Here is a 27,614-nt window from a genome sequence, read left to right on the forward strand (position 1 = left end):
GGTCAAACTTTTGGCTCCTTTTTTGACAATCCAGTCTTAAGGAGATCATTTACTTGATGGCTAGTGGCTGTGAACATACATTTAGAGTTTTTGAAAGAATACCAGGGAGATTATTATGATTACTAGAAGCAGGATAATTCCTAATTTTTGGAGTGCATTTTGAAGCCATGGTCCCCAATACCCAAACCAATCAGAATCAAAAAAAAAAAAAAAAAAAAAAAAAAAAAAAAAAAAAAGACCCCACTGAAGGAGTACCCTAGTAAGCTAAGTTGTTTCAGAATGGGCTGAGGCCCCAAGAGGGACCTTGGGCCAAGTCCTTGGGTCCCTCATCATGAGGTTTCTTGGTTTTGCTCAAGAAAGAATTCAACAGCAAGCCATTTGGAAGAGGAGACAAAGATTTATTAAGTAGAGAAGTAAGAAAGGAACTACGTCACAAAGTAGCAGTCTCTCCTCCCAGAGGGGGAAGAGGATCCTCCTTTTCCTGTAATGAAGAACTTTGTAAGTTTTTAAAATTAACTAACCGTATAGGGAGGGGCTTACTCTTTAACTTTGGGCTTATCATTTACATGGAGAAGTTAGTTTTTCCATTGTCCTAGGGTTGTGAAATTACCTACAGGGAGCAATTTTAAGAATGTCTAGACTTTGTGGCTTTTACTGCTGGAGGGAGGAGGGTCTTGTGGTCTTCCATGAATCAGATCTCATGACTTTTTTTTAAGACTTGCTGTCTTTTAAGTTAACGTTCAGCCTAAAACCAAAATGGCTTTACTTTAGTCAACTTGTCGCCTGCATCTCCCTTTCCTCCTGCCTCAAATGTACAGCACATGGTATTGGCCATAGCACAGACACCTCCCTGCTCAGCTAAAAGAGAGCCAAGGGATATCCCATTATCAAAAACAACTTTGGCCAGAGAATCTAAGGATCTTTGCTGGGCAGTATTGCTTTAGCAGCAGATTCTGCAATAATTTCTAGAATTCAGAAGTTAGCCTTTACATTTATCCCTAACCAGGGGAGTAGGGCAGTCAGAAGATCTCCTAGCCTATTCTGAATTCCAGAGGTTGCCCCCCTTAACAACAGCCTTGGAAATGAAGATGAGGCCATTATCTTTCAGGCCAATACCAGAATAAAGGAAGGGAAAATAAGGAGAAAGGGTTTCATGTTTAGTTAAAGTAAGAAGTCTTGATCTGTCCTCTTGGGTAGAAGCAGTCTATCTGGATTTCAGATACTTCTCTTCCTTGCCAATTTGATTTAAAAGTCTCAAGATTCTGTACAAGTGAAGCCTTCGTGAGCTGTGTGGTGTGTGCCCATGATGTGTATTGCTTCTAGTTTTGTAGCAGTGTCAGTGGTCAGGAGCACTCGGTGAGATCCCCTTTCCAGTGGGGCTTGAGGGCTGTCTTTTTCTGATGATGTTTTCAGAACACCCAATCACCAAGCTCTAACTTGTGGCCAGTTTAGATTCTCTGAACTGGATCTCAGAAGAATTTTTTTTTAAAGTTTATTTATTTATTTTGAGAGAGAGGAAAAGAGCACAAGTTGGGGAGGGGCAGAGAGAGAGGGAGAGAGAGAATCCTAAGCAGGCTCTACACGGAGAGCGTGGCTCAATCCTAGGAACTGGATGGTGAGATCAAGACCTAAGCCAAAACCAAGAGTCAGACATTTAACCAACTGGGCCACCCAGGCACCCCTGGGAAGGCTTCTTGACTTTAGACAGTAGACTGACAGTAGCTGGTCATACTAGCATGGGATGACAGGGGAAATGATCAAATTTTAAGAAGTCTGTAAAGTTTTTGCTAAGGCTCATATGATTTTTCCAGTGAAGTGGGTGCCTCAATCACTGGAGATCACGGAAGGTATAACCCAAGTGGGAAATGTACTTTTTAACTGTTTCTTCGCTATAGTGAGGGCATCGGTCTTGCAACAGGGGAAAGCTTTAGCTCCTCTGGAAAACACACATATAGTCACAAGAACATATTATAACCCATAGTAAGTGGTAGTTGAATGAAGTCCAGCTGCAGGTATTAAAAGGGTTCAGAGGGAGGTCTGAGATCTCTGGGAATAAAAACAGTTTTTTTTCAGGATTATGGACCTGACAAGTCAGAGAGGGCTAGACTGTGCAATTTGATATAAGTCTCCCTATCAATGTCTATTCATAATTTGAGTCATCTTAAATGCACTTGGTGGGGGAAGGAATGAAAAAAAATTTTTAATTTTTTTAAGTTGCTGAGAGGAACCAAGCCATCTGGGGTTTCCCATAGCCCCAACTGTTCATTTCATTTACAGCCATTGTTTACCCATCTTAGTTTCTCTGATTTAGGAGCAGACTGTTGCCATATTATAAGGACATCAAGGTGGCAAAGGCTGGCAATGAGGGGCCATTTTTGCCGAAGCAGAAGAGACTTTATCCACATGCACTATGATCTTTATAGCCTGTTGCCAGTGCCTTTGCATGAAAGCCACCCTGATCATATATTAACATTTCTTTCTAAAGATCTCCTTCCCCACAAACTCTCTACAAGTTTATTTTTTACATTTAGATTTTGTCTTACAGTTTTTCTCTTTAAATAATCAGCCCTGCTTTAGGAAATTACTTTCCTTTCCCTCAACAAAAAAAATGTATTTTTTGTTACATAAAGGTGCCCCTTTATGGTGCAGTTTTTCAATAAAGCACCAAACGTGTTTACTAACAGACCCAAACTTATCTTTAGTTTCTCTGTAATAAAACAAAAGTAGATAAACCTATGTTCAGTATTTAATGTTTCATTGTTTTATCTTATTTGGAAATGATCTAGATATTCAATGAATTTAACTTAACTCATCACTTAGTTTCAGGTTACCAAAGCCTTCAGGATACCAAAAAGATTTGGGGAAACTATTTTTAAGTATACACACCATAAAATATAATTGTTGTAAAAAAATATGTATCTATGGGGCACCTGGGTGGCTCAGTCGGTTAAGTATCCAACTTCAGCTCAGTTCATGATCTCATGGTTCATGGGTTTGAGCCCCATGTCAGGCTCTCCAGCTCAGAGCCTGGAGCCTGCTTCAGATTCTGTGTCTCCTTCTCTCTGTAACCCTCCCCCACTCATGCTCTGTCTCTCTTTCTCTCAAAAAGAAATAAACATTAAAATTTTTCTTTAATTTAAAAAATTAAAAAATATGTATCTACAAACTCTTATTTCACTTACATCTAAATTATTTGCTCCCAATAATTACATTTAGATTACCTACGAAAACTTTAGGAGACATCAAAGTCAGCCACTCTCCTACTAAGCTATTGTTTTTTTTGTTGACAGATCCTGCAAGAGATAATATGAACTTAACTTGTCCAGTGAAGTCAGATAGAGTAAAAGTTTTATATTTATATTTAATGTTGATAACTCTATAGACATGTTTGTTTTAATTAAATCATCAACCTTAAGCTAGCTTTTATAGAGAATATTTTCCCAGATCATGTGAACTTAAAAAACATTTGGGGGAGCCTGGGTGGCTCAGTCAGTTAATCATCCGACTCTTGATTTCTGCGCTCTCAGTGCAGAGCCTGCTTAGGATTCTCTCTCTTTCCCTCTCTCTTTGCCCTTCCACCAGTCATGCTCTCTCTCTCTCTCTCTCTCTCATAATAAATAAACATTAAAAAAATAAATAAAAACATTTTGGTTAGTTTCTATCTTTCTGAGATAACTAAATAGAGCTCTTTTACAAATTAACTTTAGCAATTCCATCTAAAGATAGAAAAATATCCCATATTTACAACATATATATTGGATGCACATGCAGACAGATGTAAAGGCCTTAAAGTTATAAGTATTTGTGGAGAAGATTTTTCAGATTCATATTTGTCCCTGGAATTAAATAGGCTGTGCTAGAGTTTGTGCATTTAACCATTTGTATTTTAACCATTTGTATTTTAAAAAGGCTTTGCTCGGGGCACCTGGGTGGCTCAGACAGTTAAGCATCTGACTTCAGCTCAGGTCATGATCTCATCATGGTTCATGAGTTTGAGCCTTGAATCAGGTTTGCTGCTGTCAGCACAGAGCCTGCTCTGGATCCTCTGTCTCCCTCTCTCTGCCCCTCCCCTGCTCATGTGGAGGGTGGGGGAGAGAGAGTGCTCCCTCACTCTCTCTCTCAAAAATAAGAATAAACATGAAAAAAAATTTTGCTTCTTGAAAATTTCAAAGACCACTGGATTTTAAATCCCTTTTCTGGGATGAGATTAAGTATCCTTCAGTCTCAGGTAATTGTGGACTTTGTTTATATTTCAAAGACACGATAAAATGTACACATCAAGGAACAGAGAAAGAATATAAGTTCTCCCAGGAAGGGCTTGGGTTTCCTAAAGCCAATAATCTACAAGACAAACAAGAAAAGTTTTGGATTTGGTAAAGGAATAGGTGAATTTTTAATTGCCTCTAGAGCTAACTTTGGTTTTGTAAAAAATATATAACATTTGGATAATGGCTCTCAATTCCTCCGAGTTAAGCTATAACTTAAATGACATCATAGATTGATTCACCTATGCAACTACATTATTCTTAATTGGTTTCTTTCCTTTTGGGGACATAGTTCCAATTTTGAATATCTCTGGCAGTACTGCATAACTCTCCTGGGTATAAGACAAGGGGGTGCAAAGAGTATTGCCTTCCCCAAATCCAGAGCCTCTCTCAAACACAGCCCAAAGAAAGAACCAGCAATCTGCTTGTCCCAGTCAGGAAGAAAGCAAAACCCATTTATGTAAAACAAGACAAGCCAGGAGGCAATAAATATCCTTGGGAAAGAAGGAATCAACAAACAATGGTTTTGGATTTGGAAAGGAAGGCACGGCATATTTTATTTTCCTCTCTTGAGGAGGGTACTACAGACAGAGATTCAGAAGAGCTGTTTCTGGTAAGAATTTTCACCTCTCACTGACTTATGCCAATGCTTCTCAGGTTCCCTCTGCAGGCTCTGGTATCTACCAGAGTATCCCCTTGGCTGTTGCTGGTTTTTTTTGTTTGTTTTTAGAAAGAGAGCACTCAAGTAGGGGAGAGGGGCAGAGAGAGAGAGAGAGAGAGAGAGAGAGAGAGAGAGAGAGAGAGAGAGAGAGAGAGGGAGGGAGGGAGGGAGAGGAAGAGAGAGAATCTTAAGCAGGCTCCATGCTCAGTGCGGAGCCTGATGCAGGGCTTGATGTCACAACACTGGGATCATGATCTGAGCCAAAATCAAGAGTCAGACGCTTAATGGACTAAGCCACCCAGGTGTCTGCCCTTGGCTGTTTAAAGGAATAATGAGCAGTTTGCAAGAAAACTCCTCAGTTTTGTCATCTTTGGAAGGGGTCGATTTGGGGGCCCTCCTTTGAAGGTAGATATGAGGGTGTCTCTAAGGCCATTAATTTGGCAGCCTTTTGTTTACAGTTGCATAGTTTTTTCACGGTGGAAAAACAATTCAGACACAGGATTAGTAGAATGAGTACTTAGAGGAAATGGGAGCAGAGTCTCCATCAATAACTAAGACTTCCACTTGATAATTAAAACTGGTATCCCATTCTGTTTAATTTGGGAGACCTCACTTTCAAGTGTACCTCTTAAATGATCTTATCTAATTGGAACATTCCCTACCATGGCCATTATATTTCTAGGCTGCAATTCCTCTGAGAGCTGGTAGCAGTTTTGTAGGACCCTATCAAGTGGAGTTAACCTACATTTCTGTCTGGCCATGTGTAGCCACAATTGGGGTACAACTCACATTTCTGTTTGGCCTTATTTTGGGGTCTGCCACCCGATGGTGACCAAGCCAAGTTCTTTAGGACATAAAATAAGCTTGCATACTTTTATGACTTCCAGGACCAAATTGTAAGATATAAAATAAGCAACTGTGCTAGAAGGTAGAATACTTAACTCTTTAGAATTTAAGGATCCCATTACTAAGTCTTTATTTACACAAAACAGGACAAAACAAACATGACCACCTGAATGCAGCAGCAGGAACCAAAAGATTTCTCCATCGATTGGCCAAGAGAAGACCGTGTATGCCACCAGCAATTCCCATTGTGGACTAAACCAGCAAACCCCAGTAAATGGGGACTGTGGACTGGACCAGAACTGGGAAGGGACTCCAAATTGGCACTGTGGACTGAACCAAGAGCTAAGGACTGGTGATCTGTTAGAGCCTCCTGTCAGTCTACCCTGACCGGATAACCCTAGACTAGAAAGCCAATTAGATCAGGAGCTCTAACGCAAAAAAAAGCAGAGCTCAAACCAGGAGGGACTCACCAGTGGCCCTCAGAAATGGCAAGAAAGACAGTGAACTCAAAGGGCTTGCAGGGTACCAGGACTGTGTTTCTGGTTGTCCCCAAAATGCCATCAGAAGTCAGCTTTATATCCTACTGCTGCCACCAAATCTGTTAAAAAACAAAATTCAACTGAGTAAATTTGAAGATCTAATTGGCTTTAGTAAATGATTCATTAATCAGGAGCATCCCACCTAGCAAGCAGAGGGGAGCTCTGTTGAGCTAAACAAAAGAAATAAATTCAGAGAGAGGACATTTAAAAAAAGAAGAATTTATTAGCACGGAATGCAATGTGTAGGCAAGGTTGCCCTTCTAAGGGGAGCAGAAGGGGTCTATCAATAAATTTCCTAGTACTGGCCAAGAAATTCCATGTTGACTGGCTAAAGGTTACATTCCTTGGAGGGGGTGGTGGGTTGAAAGTGCTGTTAGGTTAAGTGTTCAGTCTCGGTTTGCTGACGTGGCCTAAGTGATGCCATTTTGGGGCCTGCAGTTTTCTTTTTAACAGAAGGGTATTCTGGACAAGAATGTTCATGGCAACATCGTGATGGCAAAAGCACTGGAACAACCTAAATGTTCATCAGTAAGGCAGTTGTTAAACAGATGAAAACAAATGAGGTAAAATGATATACACTCATCTGATAGAGGGCCTTAGCGTACTGCTAAGCAAGGTGCATTTGCAGCCACAACAGACAATACAACTTTCTGGTTAAAAAGGGATATTTAGGGGTGCCTGGATGGCTCAGCTGGTTAAGCATTCGACTTTGGCTCAGGTCAGGATCTCATGGTTTGTAAGAGTTCAAGCCCCACACCAGGCTTACTACCATCAGCGTGGAGCCTGCTTCAGATCGTCTGTTCCCCTTCTCTCTCTGCTTCTTCCCTGCTCATGCTTTCTCTCTCTCTCAAAGTAAATAAATAAACATTTTTTAAAAAAGGATATCTTAGACATGTCTGGATAAGCACAAAAAAAAAGTTGGGAGTGTCATGAGATTCTTTTTTCTCCTGGTGACTGAGATCAAGGCAATAAGAAAGATTTTCACTTCATAGTATATACAGTTTTAAAAGATATTTCTTTAAAAGATTGTCACTTTGTTAGGTTTTTAGTAATTTAGAGGGAGAGATGTGAGCATGCAAACATTATGTGAACTCAAAAGATGGATCTAATGGCCCAGCTTTCCCTGGAACCCAAATATCATGCCTTCACAATTACTCCCATCACTTGGAATAACTCAGACAGACCCCTGTTGCTTCTAGACAAATGACCATAGAATGAACTAGAACAGTTGTCTAGTCCAGTGATTTTCAGAGTGTTCATTAGTCATAAGATTTTTCTTTTTCCCACATAAATTGCCAAACCCCAAAATATAAAACAAACAAAAATGGAGCTACTCTGGGTGAACTAGGGTGATGTTGGCCTTATTTATCTGTAAAATGAGAGGTTTGGACTAGACATGATTTCAAACTCTGCTCCAACCAGAGGATGGGGGAGAGGAGGTAGGGAGGGACACCCAGAGACCTAGAGTCAGCGGGAAGAGAGGAAAGAGAAAGCTGAGGACCAGAGAGAACAAGTGGAGTATCTGGCCCAGTTTCACTCAGCTGGCTTCCAGAGCTGAGTGCTATTTTCTCCCACAACTACCTTTTCATACTGCTGAGCCTTTGCAAAAGGAACTATCTCAATTCCACTCAAAATGCAAATTTTTGCTTTTGTTTAGTTTTAATATGAATAGGGCATTAGATTTTCACTAGTTGAAGATACATCAATCTTAAGAAATCTTTTCTGTGCAAAAGTGAAAGGTTTAATGAAAAGTATGTCTTGTCAGCACAAGGATTGCTAAATGCAGCAAGTCCCCACTGTTCATCTGAACACAAAACTGTGTGGTGGTTGCCTGGCTACCCTCTTGACCTACCTTCCTCACACCTTCTACTCTCAGGACTGATTCATGAAAAAGAGAGCAAACCTGCCCATCCACACCAGTTTGTTCTGGTTTGAGCACTGCTTAAACAATGTGTGCTGCTGAGGCTTCTCTGTAGCTCCCCCAGTACAGGCTCTAGTTTGCTAGCTAAAACACTGTTTAAATTCCAAGTTACCTTTCAGATCTGACCTATTCTGTAACTTAAATTCCATTTTTCTTAGACAAATGAATACTCGTTATGACTCTCTGCAATTATGCAAATTGCTGTTATTATGCACATACAAATGATCCTTTAGAAACAGTTCCTGAGAGCTGATAATCAGCCTACCATTGACTGTAGAGATAGGGCTGTGAATGTAGTGGTCCAGCTGCTGGAGAGTTAGACCACAGGTGTTGGAGGAATCCCTCATGCAGGCCAAAGCTGGGGTAAGTCACCCTGGACTCAGCCCTGTGAAAGACGAGAATTCACACTGGGGCCAAGACATGGTATGACAATCTTGCAATTCCCAATGGGAAGATGGACTTTGCCTTTTATGGGGGTGAAATTCTTGAGTATGACCTTGTTCCTGCAGGCCCGCAGGAGGATCAGCCAAAGGTCCAGGCATTTGTCAGCTCAGATGATCACTCAGATGAGTGATCCTGTCAGTTTATCCTGACTGGAATCCTGAGGGTCCAACTAAACCCTGCCCAGGTCTTACCCCAAAGACCTCCGTTCCCACTGACTGTTCCCGGTTTGAGCCCAGCAGCATTACCATATGGGTGGTTGTTGGCACACTTTTTCATGTGTTGCTCTGGCTTCTCAACCAGATGGTTCTTATTGGTAGGGACTGTTTCATCCTTTTTCTGTATGCCCCGTTCACTCCTTAGTTCTCTTTCCCAGCATTAGAATGGCATTAGGCACAAAGTAAGTACTCAATAAACACTTCATAATTGGTTACTCAATTAGGAGGAGAATATACTCCTCAAACAATTATATTATTCCTTTCCAACCAGCAGTAACATTGTTTTATGAGAAATGAACATCTAGCATGTGGTTACCTATCTCTCTTTGTGACTGCTTGTTTAAGATAACTTTATTTTGGAAGACATGCCACTAATGCCTAGAAACAGGAGCATGGAGCTGCCAGGATTATCCTAGACATAATCCCTGACACATCACTATCCCCTTCCTGTCCGGATCAACATCACTACAAAACCAGAAATAATAGATATTCCCCCTGGTATGCAGGGGAATAACCTAGACCTTTAATGCTGTCTTGAGTAGAGGCACCTGCATGAGCTCTGCACCCAGCTGGTTAGGGCTGGGTCAGCTAGGCCGAGATGGGGATGCTGACGTGAAAAGGAGTCTCAAGCATCAATGAAAATCCAATGCCATGGGGAACCATGCCATTCACCAACAACTCTTGCTTTACCAAGTGGATTAGGATGGGTATGGAGGCCAGTCTGCCCTCCAAGGAGCAGTGGTTGGACTACTTCTCCCTCAGGCATTTATTTTGCAGAGCTATAGAACTGCTGGAGACAGTACAGCCTCCTGCCACTTTCCTTCTTACCCTGCCTTAGTCACTGCCCGGATTCTAACAAAATGCTAAACAAATAATTGAAGAGTGTTGGTTCAGAGTCCACCCACGAGCCTTGGCCAGCCCTCTGGCATGCAGTCACAGAAGCAGCTGGGGTTGGGCTCAGGATTCATTGACAGTCCCAGTTGGAAGAGGTGGTTCCAGCAAACATCCTCACCCAGTGTCTCCAGCAAAATTGCTTTCAGCTGGGATCAGGGCCTCAGGACATTTATTAACACTGAGAACATATGAAAATGTGCAGTGCAAGTCCCTGAAGGAGCAATTCCTCCCCCAAGTGTGCTTCAAGGCCTTCTTCAAGGCTCTGACCTCAGGTCAAACAGTGGTGGCAGATATCTGTTGTTTCTTGTTGACTGCACAGGACTTAGTACAAGTGCCCCAGACCCTTGACAAAATAGGACTCATGACAATACTTACCCTAGGAAGCATCTGGGAAGAGTAATAAAGTCATGATAAAAACAACTTTATATGTTTGTATTGGTGTTTTATAAAGATATCATTTCATGATTTGAACATAAACAAGCTGGTTCTGATTTCTGAAAAATCATTAATTCATACTATTTAATAAAAGTATTTGACTAAAGTCTAATTGCTATCTTTAAAATGGAAAACAGTAGGATTTATAGAAATAGCCAGACATAAATTGATAAGCTCCCTAACCCATTAAACAGAAGTTGCTATTGGTCATTACGACCCCCTTCTTAAGCCTTTCCCTTCTCCCACCAGGTGCCTCTCAGGCACCAACAAGCCCCAGGTTCTCAGTCTTGTCCTGTGGGCAGTTCAAGCAGCTGCATCTCAGGAATGGCCAGACCTTTTGGTTTTCCTTATGTTGATAGGCTGGGTCAGAGTTTTTGGCAGTAAGGAGCCCTCCTCTCGTGAATGGGCTTACCCAACTGCAGAACCAGAAACTTGGGCCACTCTCTCAGAAACACATTCTGCCAGTATCTCCTGTGCTCACATCTTTCTTCCATTAGGTGCAAACGCAGTCAATGTGACATTGAATCTATCTGAGACAATTCTCCCCCCAACCCCAAAATTCAAAAGAAAGAAAGAAAAAGTAGCATTTTAAGTCAAGTTACTAATCTCAAATCCTTGCCCTTACTTTAAGAAGTTGTTTTGTAGTGAATTGCCTATTTTCAAATCCAGCAATCTATTAACTAATTCTGGCCAATTGTTTCTTAAAGGGGAAAGAAAGGTTCCTTTTATCTCTGTATAGTTAAAACACATGCAAATGTGTTGGAACAGCTTTCAAATGAAATTATATGTAACTATGAGTAAATAGAGGTGATGATTTGATCTTAAGATCTTAAGATAGGGAAGAACATTCTAAGCATAAAAGAAAAAGAAGAACCCATAAATGAAAGGCTTTATAGATTTTACTACCTGAAATGAAAAATGTTCAACTCCCAAAAGGTGTGGTGTAAAGAACACAGGCTTTAGAGTCAGATCCAACTCCATCTGATCTGAATTCCATTTTTTTCACTCACCAGCTTTGTGATCTTAAGCACGATGTTTAACCTCTGTAAAGCTCAGTGACCTGTCAGCCATGTGGAAGTTACCCAAGGCTGTGTGTTTTCTACTCCTTGATATAAAGAGTGCCTAATTGAGCTATAAGCCCCCCAAATAAGGTAAAATCACAATGTCTAACATCCAATAGCAAATTACCAGACCTGCAAAGAAGCAGGAAAACACAACCCATAATGAGGAAAAAAATCAATCAAGTGAAACTCACGCAGAAATGATACAAATGAACGCATTAGTAGGCAAAGACAATGAAACATTTATTTTAACTGTATTCCAAATGTTCAAGAAACTAAAGCAAGATTGAACATGTTAAATAGAAACATAAAAAATATAAAAAAACACCTAATTCAAACTTTTAGCAATGAAAATTACAATGTCTAGATGGAAAGTACACTGAATGGGACTAAAATCAGATTAGACATTGCTGAAGAAAGATTAGTGAATGTGAAGACACAGCAATAGCAACTAGCCAAAATGGAACACACAGAGAAAAAAGACATAAAAAGTGAAGAGATCATCAGTGAGCTGTAGGACAGCTCCAAGTAGCCCAACACATATGTAATTAGAGTCCCTGACTGGCAGGCCTAGAAAAGGGGTCAGAAAAATAGTTGAAGAAATAATAGCAGAAAACTTTCCAAGACTTCAAGAAAACTATAAATCTGTATCTCCAACAAGCTCAACAAAACCCAAGCACAGGAACCATGAAGAAAATGACACTAGGGCATATCATAATAAAACTGCTTAAACATGTATTAAAGGGAAAATCTTAGGGGTAGCCGGGGGTAGGGGGAGACACAATCTATACAGGGGAACAAAGACAAGGATAACAACAGTCTTCTTCTTGGAAACAAAGCAAGTAAGAAGATGGTGGGATAACGTCTTTAAATTCTGTATTCACAGTTTCTGTATTCAAAATAATTTTCAACAACAAAGGCAAAGACTTTCAGATATTTTTATGTCAACCCATATCATGCTTGAGCTAAAACAAAGCACCTGCTGTTCAAGTCCCTTCTTGCCTCCACCCAGTACTTGCCTTGTGAAGTCCTGTCCATCCTTCTAGCCTTGGCTCAAATGCTGCCTCTTTCTTGACACGTTTCTTGATCGCCCACTGGATTTTCATCTTATTTCTCTTAGAATCCTATTATCCTTTGCTTTGTGTCACAAGTTTTTGAGGATTTGTCTTTTTCTTCCCACTAGCCAATAAATTTGTTGGGGATTCCTTTCCTATTCTTCCTCATCATCCACAGTGTGCACCCACACTGCCCAGAACAGGCAGTTAGCATTTGTTATATTGACTTACATATTACTTAGTTGCTAAAAGATTTCTTTTGAATTTATTTCTAAAATATTTCTGAATGATTAGAAGTACCTATTTATTTATCAGCAAACACTTGATAAGCTGGGCTCTGTGCTTATAAAAGTAAGACAAAATCTTTGGGCACAAAAGGCTCACAATACAGTTAATTGGTTTAATCTAGTTATTTGTAAAAGAGGTTGTTTTTTTTTTAATGTTTTTATTTATTTTTGAGAGACAGAGCATAAGTGGTGTAGGAGCAGAGTGAGAGGAGGACAGAGAATCTGAAAGAGGCTCCAGGCTCTGAGCTGTCAGCACAGAGCCCGATATGGGGCTTAAACTCATTAATTGTGAGATCATGACCTGAGCCGAAGTAGGACACTCAACCAACTGAGCCACCCAGGCGCCCCGAGTTGTTATTTTTTTTTTCCAACAGTCTGAGTTTAATAAGGAGTGGATAGATTCTTGGTTAGAGCCTGCCAGTGTCCAGGTAATAAATATGATCATATTCAGCACTTCTGCTATTTTCTGGGGACACTTCCAACTGGGACCCCTTCCCAGACTCTGGTATGCATCTCCCTCTTGGACCTCTTCACTTGAACATCTCAAGGAAATCTCAGTGTTAACATGCCCCATACTGAACTCCTGATATTCCTTTTAAACAGTTACAGTTCTGCCATCTCAGTTAAAGGCAATTCCATTGGCTTGGCCACTAACCTTGAAGTCATTTAATATCTATTTTCCTCCTCACACCTATATTCAGATTGTGAGCAAATGCCATCAACTCGACCATCAGATTTATCTAGGTACTGTCCACTTCTTATCATTTCTGCTGCCAGCACCCTGGTCTAAGCCACTATCTTATTTCATCTAGATTGTCACAATAGGTATCTAAAAGGCCTTCCTGCTTCCACTGCCAACCCTGCCCCATACAGAATCTAGTGTCATCGCAGGGATTCACTGAAAAGGCAGGTCAGATCATGTCACTCCTCTGCCTGAAAACCTCCAAAGACTCCCGATAAACGTCAGTGTCCTTACATCAGCTTGCAAAGCAATATGTGAACTGTTATCTGGCCCCCTCAATTATCTTTCTGACCTCCTTTCTGACCGGCTTCTCCCTCCCACTCACTCCGCTCCAGTTTCCTTTTTTGTGGCCTTTGCACTTGCTGTTCCCTCTGCCTGAATGGCCCTTCCCCAGATATTTACATGGCTCATTTCCCCCTTCTTCAAGTGTTTGCTCAAACATCACCTTCTCAGTGAGGCCTTCCCTACTCACATGACTGGTAATTGCATCTTCCTGTTCCCCCTCTTTAATCCCCATCCCTACTTTATCATTTTCCATAGCACTTATCACCTTCTAATACTGTATGTATTTTGTACTTTGGTTTTTGCCTGCCCTTCCCTTCCAGAACATAAAGTCCAAGAGGACAGGGATTTGTATGCTTCATTCATACTGTCTCTCATGCACCCACAATAGTGCCTGGGACATAGTAGTTGCTCAGTAACCACATATCGAATGAATGAATCTCTGACAGGTGGAGCAGGCCTCTAAGTCTTACCAATACCATCTCCTATTTGGTGGCTAGCATGAATTCTGAGGAAAGAATTTAAAAAATGCTCTAGGACCCACCTTCAAAACTCTTAGCAGGACAAGAAACCAGATTCAGAAACTGACAGATACTTCACTTTAGATTTGCACTTGTTGAGTTGTGGATGAATTCTTCAGTAAAGAGGTATTCATCAACTACCTTACTAGAGGCACAGCGAAGAATGGTGAGATGTATTTAAGGAGACAAGGTGCTCAAAGGTGACAAATTGGAGACCAAAACTGTACACAGAGTTTTAGTTTGTGTGATACAGACAAATAAGTGCAGAAGGAGTTAGGAAAGAAAGAGATGAGTGTTTTGAAGTGAGCTGAGAATCACTTGTCTCCTCCTGGTCTCTAATGGAGTTTTCTGAAGCATGAATGTTGCTAGAATAATCTTTCACCAACTGTTAATAACAATATTTTGTGCTCACATTGTTCCCTTCAACAAGCATCTTCAGGTAATTTCTGATTTTTATCTAAGCATTCTTATCCTTACCTTATAGTCAGAAAAGTATACATAAACCATAGCAAGTAACTTGTCCAGTGTTGGGAAATGGACAAAGAATTAAACCATTATCTCAAAACTCTGCCCTGTGGCATTCTTTGTACATAGCAAAAACATTTGTGAAGATGTTTTGTCAACCTACTCTTTGCTCAGCCCCCTCCTCCCTCCTCCTTGTTTCAGGGAATAGCTATAAGTGGTTACTCCAGAAAACATTTGGAGAAGGTCCTTAAGGGTGAGATGCTCACCCAAAAAATAATTATTGATGCATTTAGCATCAGAACACTTGCTGATTGGGACCACTGGTCTGAAAAACATGCTGCTCTGGGGCACCTGGGTGGCTCAGTCGAGTGAGCGTCTGACTTCGGCTCAGGTCATGATCTTGCATTTCACAAGTTTGAGCCCTGCATTGGGCTGTGCTGACAGCTCAGAGCCTGGAGCCTGCTTTGGATTCCATGTCCCCCTCTCTCTCTGCCTCCTCCAGCTCATACTCTCTCAATAATAAATAAAACATTAAAAAAATTTTTTTTGAAAAACATGCTGTTCTTATGGGGTTCAAAAAGATTTGGTCAATGAAGGAATGAATGAGTTCACATTGGACATGAATAAAGATATTTGTAAATTATGCTTCATATAATGAAATTCCCTAAATACACACACACACACACACACACACACACACACACACACACACACACATATATATATATATATATATATATATTTTTTTTTTTCCTTTTGGATCCAGTAACCAGCAAAACAACTATCTGGGAAACAGCATTCTTTCTAGAGATCTGTGTGTTCCCCTAATCACCTGAGATTCCAAACTTTAGAGTCATCCTAGAATCTGCCTTTTCTCTGGCAAATTCTGTTGATTCAATCTGTATTGTTTTTATTACAAGGTGTCAAAATTCCCTGAAGCACAGAAAGGAAGTATTTGAGAAATACTGAAATATGAGTAATAATAAGCTAACAGGTTTATTAACTTGTATACACCATGCTAAAGAGTTTACATGAATTATTGAATTGAATGTGACACCTAAGATACACACTGCTATCATTGCCTTCTTAAGGATGACAGAACTGAGGCACAGAGAGGTTGAGTGAGCTGTCAAAGGTCACACACCTCAAAGGGAGTCAGGAGTAAACACAGTATGATTCTAGCACTCAATCTAAAGGTTTTGGGTCTGCCTATTACTTTTCAGACTTGTGAAGACCTCTCTCTCACAGAGAAGACAAGAGTTCTTAGAAGCAGGATGTTCTCCTTTCTCTGAATACTCTTTTCTTCCTCAGTTTTCCTTCCCTTCCCCCACCCCCAACCTTTTCATCTCATATTCAGTCTCAAAACACATTCAGCATCCTCACTTCTAAATTAACCTGCTTCAGTGTTTCCTCAATCCTGCCAGTGATGACACCATCCTTCTCAGTATTGGATGGATCTAGACTAAATGGTTCCTTTCTCTTTATTATATCCAATTAGTTACCAGTTCAATTCATTCTTCTGTCTTGGTATTTGTAGGACATATATCTTCTTCTCCATTTCTGATGCCACCACCTTAGCCAGACATGAATCATTTCTTGCCTGGACTAAGGCAATAACTTCCTAATTTTCTTCTTGCCTCTGGTCTCTTTCCTGCCTTTCCTGCATTGCACTACCAGACCAGTGCTACAGAATGACTTTCTTCATGACTCCTTCCTGATAAAGGGTCTACAATGCTCCCAATTGCCCATCAGATTCAGACTCAACTTCTCAAAAGTGTAAATTCAAGGAATTCCACCCCCTCCCCCCAGCCCAAACTCCCCAGTGCAGCAAGACCTCCTTGGTTCCTTGCTCTTCCAGCCTGGTACCATTTTCATTCCAGTCCCTTGAGCTTGGCTTAAGTTATTATCTGCCCTTGGAGTGATTTGACCTCCTTGCCTGCCCAAATCTTACCAGCCCTATATTGCTCACTTCACATTCTGTTTCCTCCATGATAACTTCCTTCATCACCTTAGTGAGAATTGATTTATCTCTTCTTGACTGCCCCAATGCTAATCACACAGCTAGCTCACTGTAAAGGATTTTTGTCTAAAGGGCTCCCTGTTCAGAGGCATTAATTCTAAGGTCCTCAAGTTTTGCCTAGAGGCATATTCCACCCTCAAGTAAAAATGATTCCAGACTCCAATACTCACACATTAGGTTACTGAAAAACCAGGGAATAATTTGGAGTAGCAGTTCATCATTTAACTTGGATATAGTTGTCCACAATTTTTTCCCAAGTACTTCACAGTTTTTATACATACAGCTCAGGCAGGGTCTCCAAAGTTTCCAGCACTTTGCTAAGTACAGGAAACTTTCTGAATGGCAGATGAAAGGGTTACTCTATTGCACTCAGAACAAACTCCACAAATTGCATCTTGAATGATATTTAGTTGGCCTTGTTGTTTTAACTCTACCCTTAAGTGAAGAAAATTGTGTCTTGAACTTCAGTTAAACTAGAAGTAAATTATATCTACTTAAAATATAGAGCTGTTAAAACCCAAAGAGCTACATAAAAGCAACTGATGGGCTGAAAAATGCTCCCTTTGTAGCAGAATCACAACCTAAAAGCTTCAGCTTATTTCACACAACATGACCTTTAGTCTGTAGATAAAATGCATGTAAATTAAGCTTGAATGTCAACTAGATTTGGCCAAGGATTTCTTTTTCAGGGGCAAGGGGGTAAGTTTGAGGAATGCAGAGAAAAAAATTTTTTTTTTCTCAGATAAGTATGTTTTATCAGATATAAAACCTGTTCTGATAGTTCCTACATAGTTAGTCATATCCTGGAGAACATGAGACCCCTAAGAAGTAAACTGTTCTTCTTTCTTAGAAGTTGTTTTGCTCTACCTTTTACTGTCATTTTCTCAATTTTCCAAATGAAAGCATCCAAAGCACTTTTTAGGACTGTGACCAACAGTAACCAGTAGAAGTTAAAATCAGCTAAGCCAATTAGAAAGGGGGTCAAGATGACTTCCTCTTCATGGTTGTCAAACCTTGTCATCAGTGGCCATGCAGAAGGGGTAAGGGCCCAGGAAATCCTGACCTGCTCAAGAAGCCCTGTCAGCATATTAAGCTCACTCTGTTTTATTTTTACAAGATGATTTAGGTTGGTATGATGTCAATCTAGGTGTCAAGAGGCCAAATATTATCCCAAAGCAGCAGCTGACAGAAGTACCTACGGATAGACAACTTGGCATTCTGAAGGAATTGGTGATAAAGAATAAACCCAGAAATAAGATGCTGAGAGCATGGGGCAAGAAGGGCTAATGATAAAGTAATTATGAAAAATCTTCATAACAGTAACAATGAATAGCTATTGGGAACCTGGCTATACCAGGCGCTACACTTTATCTACATCATTTCCCTTAAATCTCCTAAGAACAAGATAAGGTGCATGCTATTATCTCAGTCTTACAGATGAGCAAACTGAAGTTTGGAGAAGTTAATGAGAGGAATAGGCCCACTGACCCGATCAAAGGAGGGACACAGAGACTCGGAGCACAGTGAAGTGAGGCTTTAATCAATGTTCTTGTAAGAGCAGGTGCCTGATGGACAGGCACACTTGGGGCAGTTACAGCAGACAATTTATCTCCTAGCATGCAAGTCCCTCCCATGGTTCCTCATTGGCTGAGTACTACAGAGGTTAGAGCCTTACCTAGAAGTCACCTATGCCCATGTAAGGCAAAAAGTAGTCTGATTGGAACAAATGTACATTCCCTCAGGTGACACTTTCATTCTCTCCTCCCTTTGTTCTTTGGCTCATGCTCATTGCAAAGTCCCTGCAAATAAGCCCATAAAAATAAGCCCACAAAACAGAGAGGGGAAGAAGAACCAGGAAGTAAGGTGTCTAAAGGTTTGGGACGCCACTGTTGCAGCATCGGCGGGGGCGGGGGGGGGGGGAGGTGATGGGGGGGGAAAGAGGGTTCATACATTTTTTCCAATAGGTTGTAAACCTACTGTTAACTAGACAGCACAGCTTTTATTTGGTATTTCCGAAAATGAATCATCTCCTTTACTTCTCACATTAAAAGACTTGCCCAAGGTGGCCCAGCTACAAGGCTATGGGCCCAGAATGTGAATCTGTCTGACTCCCGGGGCCACACTGCTCACCACTACAACATACTCAGGGAAGCATGAGGGAGAGAGAATTTGGCTGGGAACCTGAAAGTGAGGAAAGAATCCTAGGTTACTCAAGTTAGGGTGGGCACACAGTGGCCAAAGGTGTAAGGACTACCATGTGATGGTGAGCCTGGACTAGCCATAAAGAGATCCTGGGACGAGAGCAATGGCAAAGATAAATAATCTCTTAGCAATGGAAGACTCCTACTCTAAGAAGTTGTTCTGGAACTTACCCAGAAAGGTCCCTCTTCTCAAGGATCTCTCAGCCTGTGGTCTATTGGGCCACTAAATGATGGGCTGGTTTGGGGGCTCTGCTGTCTCTCCAGAGTGGAGTGGTACTGTTCCAGGGGGGCATGTGCCTTTGAGTTCCAAAGGAAAACAATTCATTTTATCTCTGGCATAGAGGCAATAAAGGTTGAAGGAAAGGCAGGAAACAGAGAGAGTGGGCAATATATTAGGCCCCAGAAGTTCCATCCTGTTCCGGCTATAGCCTGCTATAGCTTAGCAGGCTTGTAACTGCTGCCCTCACCTCTAACACTTTGGCTAGTAAGAGACTAAGAGCTTTTGAATAGCTCCAGGATCTGGGAGTGGTTCCAAATGGCTTAATGCCATTCACATGGTCAACACAACTGCCCTGTTCTCGGTGGGTCTAGATGCTCAGTCTTGGCCCACTTGGTTTTTACATATGTCCTTAGAGAATCGCGACAATTATGTATCTGCATTGAGTGTTTTATTTGCATGTGTGCAAAATGTGTTTTGACAAAGAAAGTGTCTGAAGGATGTAACTAAGGAGCTAGCTCTCACTTGTCTTCCTCAGCATGCCATCATGAGTCAAGTTTACGGGTGTGTTTGCAGTATCAACTATGAGCATAGTTGTATTCCAACAAAACATTATTTATAATTAATGAAATTTGAATTTTACATAATGTTTGTGTCGTGTAATATCATTATTCTTTTGATTTTTTTCCCCTAACCATTTATACATGTAAAAATCTTACTTTGTGGGCTGTACAAAATCAAGTGACAAACTTGATTTGGTTACAGGGCATAGTTTGTTGATCCCTAGTCTAAATCCTCAGTTTGTTTTTGTTTTGAAGTTTATTTATTTATTTTCAGAGAGAGAGAGAGTACGAGTAGAGGAGGGGCAAAGAGGGAGAGAGAGAGAGAATCTGAAGCAGGGTCTGCACTGTCAGCACAGAGCTCCATGAGGGGACTTGTGAACTCATGAACTGTGAGATCATGACCTGAGCCCAAGTCAAGAGTTAGAAGCTTAACCGACTGAGCCACCCAGGCGCCCCTAAATCCTCAGCTTTTATATCACCTGGAAGTGATTCACTCCAAGAAGTAGGAAAGGGGGTAAACCCTGGCACAGCCAAGTTAGGGCCTTCAAGGAAATATAGCATCCAATCAAACAGGAGCTCTGACTGTAGGTAATGTGATGTCTCCCTATAAACAAGATAATGTATAGACCCATAAAAGCGTACCTCATTACAGTCATCACAAAAAGCTCTGATTGTTATAATAATGCATTACATAGCTTAACACCGCTGGCATCTCCTCCTTGAGAACTATCCTTCAAACTGGAGCACATGCTTTTGAAAAGCCACAGTGACGGGAAATCTCCATCCACTGAAGGTGGAGTTGATTTTTAGAAAACAGCCAAAAAACAAAACAAAACCCAAACCAAACCAAACACACAAAGAAACCCATCTCCACTCAACCAACAATAACAGTGGCAGAGTTACCGCTATCCTTGCAGAACCAGGGTAGGAAATGAGTGGGGGAGGGGATGTGGTGGAGCGAAATAAAGCCATTTTTGTTTAAAACCACTCATGATTATAAGAAGAGACTGCTCAGAACTAAGCTCGGTAGTCCCAGCACGGCCCTTAACAATGTGAGTGTTGTTTGGCCAACGCACTCAGCCAGTTAAAAATATTTTTTTGGAATTTTTGTCAATATTTCAAAGCCAAGAGATTTCAAATAAAGAGTCAGATTTTTAAACTTCTCTTCAAAAAAAAAATCAACAATCTTGCTCTTGTACAGCAACAATCATTGAGAGCCTCCCTTTAGACACAATGCATGAACTTCAGGCTGGCAAAATCTCTGCCACACCCTATTGTCCCCCAGTCCGGGGTCAGTGGCCATGTAGCCTTGTGGTTATGGCCTTTTTACTCACAATAGAGTAACACAATAATACGGTTCAAATGTCAAAATAATACACAAAGCTATACAGTGAAAGTCTCATTCCCATTTTATCCCCACTCTCCCTAAGTAAGTACCTTTGTTAGTATCTTCACTTATTTTTCTGCTTCTTCCTTATACAAGGTAATACAATATATATTTTTTTCTGCCTTGCTTTCTTCACTTAAAATATATCCCAAGGACTATTCCAATAATGGCACATAGAGAATTTCCTCATTCTCGTTTTACAGCTACCTATTCCAGTGGGTGCATAGGTTAGTTTATTTAACTAGTGCCGTACTGATGGGCACAGGTTGTTAATAAAAATATTTTGCTTTTACAAATATTCCACACTGCATATGTGCATATATCATTTCATAGAATATGAATATATCCTGAATATATAAAATATATATATATTTTTATATATTCAGGATAAATTCCCACAAGTGATATTTCTGGGTCACAGGGTAAATGTATTTGTAATATTTTTAGGTATTGCCAAATTGCCTTCCATATGGGTCATACTAATTTGCAGTCCAAACAGCAATGCAAAAGCATGTCTATTTCTCTTTAGCTTCCCCAAGAGAATGTGTGGTCAGACGTTTGTAGTTTTGTCATTCTGACAGGTGAAAATTATGTTTCAGGACAGGTGTAATTTGCATTTTTAAGCTTAAACATCTTTTCTTACATGTTTACTTAGAAACATTTGTATTTCTTTTTCTGAGAACTGTGTTCCATTTTCCTTTTGGATTCCTATGTTTGCTGATTTTCCTATTAAATTCTTGTGGGTTTTTTTTTCCTTATTAACTTATAGGAGTGCTATATATATTCAGAAGATTAGCCTTATATCTATGGTATGAGCTGCAATTTTTTTTCCAGTTTGTCATTTATCTTTTACATTTGTTTACGGGGTACATCTGCTTGTTTTTGTTGTTGTGTGTGCTTTTTAAATGCAGTTATATTTGTTTACTATTTGCTTCTGGCTTTCTAGTTGTTTAAAAGAAAGATTTTCTCCATTCCAACATTAAAAATGAATTTACCCTTCTTTTCCTCTAGTAGTTTTAGAGTTTCATTTTTTAAAAATGTAAATCTTCAACCATTTAGAGCTTCTTAGGGTGTTCATTGTGAGAAATAAAACCCTTTTCCTACCGGGGGCATGACCCTAGATTTTGGACAGGATGATGAAGCTACCAGAACACCAGTAAGTGTAAGACCTAGAGAATGGGATGAGAGAGCAGCCGATGGGGAAAGTGAGATGGGGGGCAGTGTGAAGTGGGGCGGGGACTAAACAGAGGCCGCATTTCCTGCATGAGTTCCTGGCAGATGGGTTCCCAATGCTGGTCTAGCTCAGTGGTACCCAGGCCCTTATGACTTTTCTCCAAAGTACCCAGTTGTTTTTAAGGATTTAATGCGTTTGGCTGTACCAAACTAACTGTTCTTAAGTAATGATTAGTTATGTTGCCCTTCCAACAACCAGTTTCTGGGCAGAATGTGCTAAGCAGGATTACCATGCTGAGCTGATATATACTCTCAGCCAAAAGCACAGAATTTGAAGTGCCAGTTAGCTTGAGGAGGCTCATCTTGGATAAATGAGCCTTTTTGAAATGCTGACATTAATCTGCCTACCACTTATTTTTTGTTCCTAGATCTCTAAGGACATGGAACCTCAGTGGAGTGGGGTGGCAGGGCGGAGGGGAACCTCTGATCTCATCCTCATTCAAAACCTCCTGGTGCTGTATAAAAGGGTGGGGGAAGGTATAGATTTCAACCATAACACTGTGCACAGTGACCTCCATGATGTATAAACAGTTCTCTTAGCAACTTAACTTTTTTTTTTAATAGTTTTTAATGTTTATTTTTGAGAGAGAGAGACAGAGCACGAGCAGGTGAAGGGCAGAGAGAGAAGGAGACACAGATTCCTAAGCAGGCTCCAGGGCTTTGAGCTGTCAGTACAGAGCCTGACATGGGGCTTGAACTTATGAACCGTGAGATCGTGACCTGAGCTGAAGTCAGACGCTTACCAACTGAGCCACACAGGCGCCTTTCTTAGCAACTTTTCTACTAGAGGTGCTTGTGAAAGTGCTTTTTAAAACACCATTTCCTCATGTAAATAATTCTCTGCTCTGAGAAAGGCAGAGAGTAAAAATGAGAAAAATTTGCAAAGATGAATGATAAGAATATTGCTAGAATAAACTAAAGGGCTTTCGGCAATAAAATTGGTTCCTCTGCTTGAAGCAGAGACCTCAAAAGAGACCTGGTGGAAGTGAGATGCTTAATGCTGCTCACTGTCATCAGGAAGGTATGCCAATGTCCGGGCACCCCAGGCTGCACCTCTAACAATTAATTCAGAATCTCTGGTCATGGGATCCAGGCATCAGTCATGCTTAAAGCTCCCTATGTGATTTCAATGTGCAACCATCACTCTAGAACCATGCTATTCAAAGTGTGGTCCTCAAACCAGCAGCTTTGATATCAGCGGAAGCTTATGAGAAGTGCAGAATCTCAAGCCTGAAATTAGACCTTCTGAGTCAGAATCTGCATTTGAAAAAGATCATCAGGATATTCATGTGCATATTAAAGTAGAGAAGTGGTGTGGGCATCTGAGTGGCTCTTGATTTCAGCTCAGGTCTTGATCTCAAGGTTTGGTAGTGAGATGGAGCCCTGGCCCCTGGGCTCAGTGCTGAGAGCACACAGCCTGCTTATGATTCTCTCTCTCCCTCTTTCTCTGCCCCTCTCCTGCTCACTTATTTGTGCATGTACAAGCATTTTCTCTCTCTCTCTCAAAATAAATAAGTAAACGCTAAAAAAATAAATAAATAAAGTAGAGAAGCAGTGATCTAAAGCAGCTTTCTCAAAGTGGCCCCTGGACCCCTGTATCAAACTCACAAGGGGGTGGGAAGGTGGGGGAATGGGAATCAGAGGACTTCTTAAGGAAGACAATTCTGGGGATGATCATTTTATAAGTATGAGGGTGGGACCCTGGAATCTGCATTTTCGTGTGCTTCCAGGTTGACCCCTAGACTACTGCTTGAGAACTACTCCCAACCAGAAAGTCAGCAATATGACAGTTGCTTCCTCCTGACCTGCATGGAAATTCCCTCAATGACTCTATAAGGTCAAAGCATACCCATTACATGTGGTGGACGAGTTGGTGATAATCTATGAATGCTTCTCAGCCTGACAAATGTGATGTTTCTGCCCTCTGACCTATAACAGAGAAGGTGGTAGTAGTTAAATCTGGCTTTCAGGCTAACACAGAAATGGATCTCTCCATCCCGTTGGGTTAGTGACTGAACAGGCTGCATTATACAGAAGCTTCTAGATTAAAAATATAAAATGTTGATGCTCAGATGCATCCTTCTTGAAGGGTTTCAAAAAACCCTCAAAATACATGGTAGGGAACCAAGGGAAAGAGTAAATTCCCCAAAGTGTGTCTATGTTTTCTTCATTTTAGAGAGGTCTTTTAAAAAATTTGCTTGGACGCAGATAGTTAAATGATGACATAGGTTTAAAAAAAAGAAGAAGAGGAAGAAGAAGCCAGGAATGGAAAAATTTGGTCTCTCTCAAAAGATGTATTGCAGTGTGTAATACTTCCATGTTGTAGTTGTAAAAGCATGTCTGCTCATATAAGATATTTAAAAGTTTCTATGATAACAGAAGCTTTAAGTGAGTTTATCTTCAAATACCTAGGATTCCGAAGTATGGCTCACTCTTGGGACGACAGAACTGAAATCTTTGTAATTATAAAATGAAACAAGACTCCTGTGGTTGTAAAGGATAATGAAATGGAATGGGGAACTGCAATGTGATCTGAATGTAATTGTTAGATAATTATTGAGTTGAAAACAGCAAAAGCAAAAAAACTTGAAACTGGAAAAAAAAGATTTTTGAGGCTTTGCTTTAAGTCCCTTTTTTTTTTTTTTAAGAGCAGAGTTTCTTAAATCTTTTTGGGGGAGTGCAAATCGAATGAAAAGCTAATGAAATTAATCTAATGCACTCTCCCTAGATGCACGGCCCCTTGAATGCACACTGGTAATTTCTGGAGTTCCATAGACCCGCTGGAGCCCACATTAGAACCTCAGCATTCACGGTGAATTTTAAGCAAATTTCTCTATATCAATCTTCCCATTTGGAATCGCTTTACCTAAGAGCAACTTTTTATGCATCAAGGTCCCAGGTGATTGATAAAATTAGAGTGGACTGTGTTCGCTTCAACCGATCTCTTGAGGATGGTCCCAGGCCAGGTGAAAAGCCAGACCACTAGATGAAGCCAGGGAAAGAATCCTTTTATTGAAGAAGCCTGCGCCCTCAGAAAAGTCTTCCCCGTGCTGTGAAAAGTTTTGTTCGAAGTAACGAAGGAAAGTAGGCTCTTAAAAACACTGCCTGCGCCCCTCATTTATCTGCCGACTCAAAGAAGGATGAGGAAACTGACCTCAGAGGGCTAAGGTCCTGGCCCAGGTGACATTCCCAGCCGTGCTCAAGCCCAGGGCCCTCTCTCGGCTCCTCGCCATCCATCCAGGGGAGCACAGGACCTCTGGGCCTCTCTCCCCGCGCTGCCCGCCGCCCACCCCGGCGGAGGCGCCACTGGGAGCCAAGCCCCCGCCTACCGGCACCATGGAGTAGGTCATCATCATCAGCATGTCGTGGCTCTCTGCGCGGATGTGCGGCGCGGGCTCCCCGCCGTGGCTGCGCTTATTGCGCGCGGCGCTTGCGGGGTCCGGGGGAGGAGCCGGCGCCTTGCGCCGCGCGCGACTCAACTCGGCCAAGAAGGAGCGCAGGGCGCTGTCCTCGCGCTGCTCCGGGCCCTGCTGAGCCTCCAGCGCCCGCACCGCCGCGCTCAGCCCGCGCCACTGGCACAGCGCGAACACCGTGCCAGCGGCATTGAGCGCCGAGAGCAGCGCCACCGCCGCCAGAACGCCCCGCAGGCCCCAGCCGGCGTCCCCGCGACCTCGCTCCGCGCCCCTGGCCATGCTCTGCGCGCCTCGGGCCGGGCAGGAATCGCCGCGGCCCGCCGGGCGGCCTTTATACGCCTCGGGCAAGCCGTGGGCTGGTGGCAGCGCCGCCGCCGCCGTGAGTCACGCTGCCCTTTGCTCAGGCTGGCGGGGCGGGTTGGGGACAGTAGTGGTGGCGCCTGAGCAGCCCGGAGGGACAGGCGGGTGAGAGAGGGAGAGGAGCTAGTGGAGACTGCAGGCTGGCAGAAAAAGGGTGGGCAGGACTCATGCTCCTGGTGCCTGGCCAAGAAAACCAGCAAACCCAGGTCTCCCTCCTTTTCTCACTGCCCTGCCCGTGGGCACTGCTGTGGCCCAGGCGGGCAGAGCGAGGGTCAGACTGAGGAGGAGGACAGGAATTCTTAAGGCTGGAGAAGTCACTGGATTCCACCCCCCCCCCCACCCCCCCCGACCTCTCTGGAGAAAAGGATCAGCATGCCCAGAAGCCAAGGCATGTGCCCATTGTCCCTAGGTTTGCTGCTGGGCAGCAAACCCAGGCTACCCATCATGTGGCCACTGAAGACCCCAGGAGATCTTTCCAAGGAAAGGGATGGATAGAAACAGGGAGACAGTTGGTACTGGAGGATTAAAAAAGCCACCCATCAGAACCAGAAAAGCCCTGCCTGCCTGAGATGAAGGAGCCTTCTGTGAAGGGAGACTTCTTGGATATGACAGGCCAAGAACTGCTGTGAGACCCATACCTAGGAGGCAGCAGGGTGATGAGAAAAAAACTAAAGAATGGACATCAGGAGACCTGGTTCTAACTCCATTCTGCTACTGCTCAGCTGAGGGGCTTTGAGCATGCCCCAAGACCACTCTGCAATTGATTTTGAGGGGCTTTCTGGCTGAAGAGTTGGGCTCTGGCCAGAGCCTTTCTGGACCTTACTCAGCCTGCCTTGCTTGAAGGGGCAGTTGCCTCATGCCTCCTAGTTACCCCTTCACAGGACCCTCCCTTTCCTATCAGCTCAGTTGCCCAATGTACCTCAAGGTACAAGTGATAGAGGATGTATCACTATCCTCCAAATAGAATCACTTCTCAGTCTCCTCAGAGGACCTCTTCACTCCCTTTCTCAGCTTTCCCCAGAATGGCTCTGCTTCCCTGGACAAATTTGCCTCCTGGAGGCCTTGGTGGTGTTGGAAGACCCCAATCAAAAGCCAGGATTGCTGTTTCCACAGCCCATTATTTCAGGGGAGGAGGTGGCCCCCTACCATTGAGCCAGCTAGAGCGCTCAAGGTTCTGTGTCAAGCTCTGGATTGAACTGGGACATTGACCAACTTGCATATTCTAAGGAGGGCATCCAGGATGAGGAGGAATTAGGAAAGCATGAAGTTCCAAGTGGTTCATGAAAGACCTCAACTATGGGGGCATGATATCCAGGAGGGGATGGAGGTGATACAGACTAATTTGTCCAGTTTCCCCAACTCTAGCATACTGTATTTGAAGAATGTCACGTATCCTTATCTCATCCAGGCTTAGGATGCCAACTGTCAGGCTTAAGACCAATGGAGAGAAGCCACAGAGAGACAGAGCTCAGAGTCGGGCCTAGTAAGATCTTCATTTAAATAAATGGTCCATTTCCAGGCATCTCATTTCTTCTTTCCTTTTTTCTTTTCCCCTTCCCTCCCCTCCCCTCCCCTCCCCTCCCCTTC

At 42.2% G+C, this 27,614-nt stretch overlaps 1 protein-coding gene across 1 annotated transcript in view; it reads right to left on the reverse strand.

Moving 5' to 3' along the window:
• GLDN (gliomedin) overlaps positions 1–26,198 on the reverse strand; it is a 58,926-nt gene extending 32,728 nt beyond the window's left edge. Inside the window, exon 1 of the mRNA XM_019442125.2 lies at positions 25,584–26,198. Within this exon, the coding sequence (XP_019297670.1) occupies positions 25,584–25,946 (363 nt within the window). The 5' untranslated portion in view covers positions 25,947–26,198. The remainder of the gene's footprint in view (positions 1–25,583) is intronic.
• Positions 26,199–27,614: the final 1,416 nt, after the last annotated feature.

This window comes from Panthera pardus, unplaced genomic scaffold (assembly GCF_024362965.1).
Source record: "Panthera pardus isolate Hobbes unplaced genomic scaffold, ASM2436296v1 HiC_scaffold_24, whole genome shotgun sequence".
Taxonomy (NCBI): Eukaryota; Metazoa; Chordata; class Mammalia; order Carnivora; family Felidae; genus Panthera; species Panthera pardus.